At 47.0% G+C, this 2,337-nt stretch overlaps 1 protein-coding gene across 1 annotated transcript; it reads left to right on the plus strand.

Moving 5' to 3' along the window:
• Positions 1 to 443: 443 nt before the first annotated feature.
• Pmar_PMAR012130 (hypothetical protein) lies at positions 444 to 1,409 on the plus strand (the record flags this gene model as incomplete). Its single annotated transcript, XM_002781386.1, has 3 exons — positions 444 to 542; positions 966 to 1,115; positions 1,299 to 1,409. Coding segments are annotated over 3 exons (360 nt in total), but the record flags the coding sequence as incomplete, so codon positions are not given.
• Between the last annotated feature and the right edge of the window lie 928 nt (positions 1,410 to 2,337).

Genomic DNA, 2,337 nt, shown 5'->3' on the forward strand with positions numbered 1-2,337 from the left:
ATGTGTATCGTAGTCCATGTCGCATACATGGTTGGGCCCTCCTAGTGGTGGAGGTCAACTCTCATCGCTTTGAACTTCTTGTCCACTGAGGCGTTGTTTGGACTACGTGGAATTTTTGGTATTGGTCGTAGCTTCAAAATGTGCGAATATTCCTATGGAAAATCTGTCAACTACATATTCTTGATTTTGGCTAGCGGAGCGATGCACCATAGTGGAGGGTGCATCGACACTACTGTTTTTCGAAGGTCGTTAGGAGCCTCTGGGCATAGGTTGTCGTAGGTGATGTTATATGTGTGGATCTCCCCTGGGCCCAAAGAACATAACCTAGTTACACAACTTGACCGAATAGCAATCACGATTAATCGCATTCAAGAGCTTTCTTGGATATCTTTTTTATTCAGATTTTTTCAAGACTTTGTGACCCGTCCAAGAAGAGTTTTGTGATGGGCTTGTTGGCTTTGGACCTCAACGTCTGGAAGATCATGGCTATTCTATTATCGGGAATCCTCTACGACAAGGACAGACGGGCACCTTATTGCATGGTCAGTCTTCTTATAGGTTGGGTTTATCTCCTATTGCATACGACCGGACCGGTCGGAGACTCTCCTGTTATTATATAATAATGATAATGGTTGCTCATTGAGCTCATATGTGGTATTATCTTACATTGGAGTTTCACGTGAAGTGGTGTATTACTCCATGTGAAAAACGCGATGTGAAGTGAATTGAAAACACTTGGCGAATTACACTGGACAAATCACCCCGTATCACTCATAACACAATCGCGTGTTATACACTTCATTCACTGTTCACAGGCGTTTTTCTCGAAATGAAATGTGTTCGTCCATGTCGCCGGTATTACTCTATTGTTTGTTAAATATGAAATAGTGGTAGAGATTATGATATCATCCCTCAATACAACGATAGATAGATATCGATAGGATAATAGGATATTTAACCTTCAGTTGTTCGGTCTGGTCGTCATTGGACTGCTCGCTGGCTTCGCCATTATGGAGGTTATGCCCGGGGCGCTGAACAGGAGGAGTCGGGCGAAAGTCCTCCTAGCGGCCACTGAAGTGAGCAGAACGCGTATTGTCGGCGATGCTGAAAGAAAGGTGAGCATTCAACGCACTATGTGCGTTTTGATCAATTTTAGAGTATAAGTTCACTCATTGCTGGTATGTATATGTGCATACTATTTTAAATTATAGTTAATAAGATTCAAGACTCGGTGGGTGAGAGCTCATAGTGAATTAGGATTTTCCTGGATCAATTTAGTATACTCTGTTGTTTTTCAGCGGCGCCTTACCCATCGGCTGGGCTACGGTAACGAGGAGCATCAAGGCAACCCTCTGGCGTTGCCCTCGGGGGGCGTTTCGAAGAAGGAGATCGATGAGGTTGTCGAATGGGTGAAATCATGTGTCTATTTTACACCTAGAATGGTCGCGGAGCACAAGGGGGTGAGGAAAGGGACTTTTATTGAGGCTAGAGGGACTGGCCATTGCTGGTGCTTTTGTGAACCGTATTTCCTTCGGTGTTTTTGGTGACCTTGCCGCTATCACCTGTTCGAAATCTACCATCAGGCATGAGGACTCGTACCACAGTGAGAGGTTATGTACACGTCTGTTGTGCTCTTCAGGATATCGTACCTGATTTGATGAAATCCCTCCTCGGTAGATGGACGACTGCGATGATGGAACAACATGGGTATGTGAATTGGTATGAATGTAACAGGGAGGTAGAGATGCTTCTGGAAGCAGGTGAGGGGTCTTCTTCCTACGACGGGCTGTGCGCATGAGGAGTTTTGTCTTGTCAGGGTTCCCACAGCTGCGTCTGGAACCACAGCATTCGAGACTTATGCGCCTTCAAGACTTCTATCAGGCAATTTTGCTCCACTCAGCTGCCTGTGAGGTCTATGCAGGAACTTCATCACACGCTGGACGAGGTGAGCAGCTTGCTCGATATGCAATATGCTTGATAACAATGCTCGTATCAGTTTCACCTCTCCTCGTCGCTGCTGTTTCGAAGCTTTCTCGTCCGCCTCGCCAGAGTCCTACTTTGGCAATGCGAATCAACTTTGGTCGGTGGCTGAGCCGCTTTCTGAACGAGAGAGGCTATCAATCCTGGCCGGGTTGGTTCGCTGATGGTCGAGTGATACATGTCATGTTGAGAAGCACGTTCCCTCCCCTGAAGCGAAGGAAGCGTGCTGCTCTACGAAGCCTGGCAGCGCTCTTTGGGGCTAATGATACGACGCTGGAGAGGTCGACTTCTGATCGATTTGCTGGATTGCGGCTGAGGGAATACGCGTCGTCGCCCGAGCTCGACCGGCGGGACATT

This window comes from Perkinsus marinus (assembly GCF_000006405.1).
Source record: "Perkinsus marinus ATCC 50983 genomic scaffold scf_1104296942568, whole genome shotgun sequence".
Lineage (NCBI taxonomy): Eukaryota > Perkinsozoa > Perkinsida > Perkinsidae > Perkinsus > Perkinsus marinus.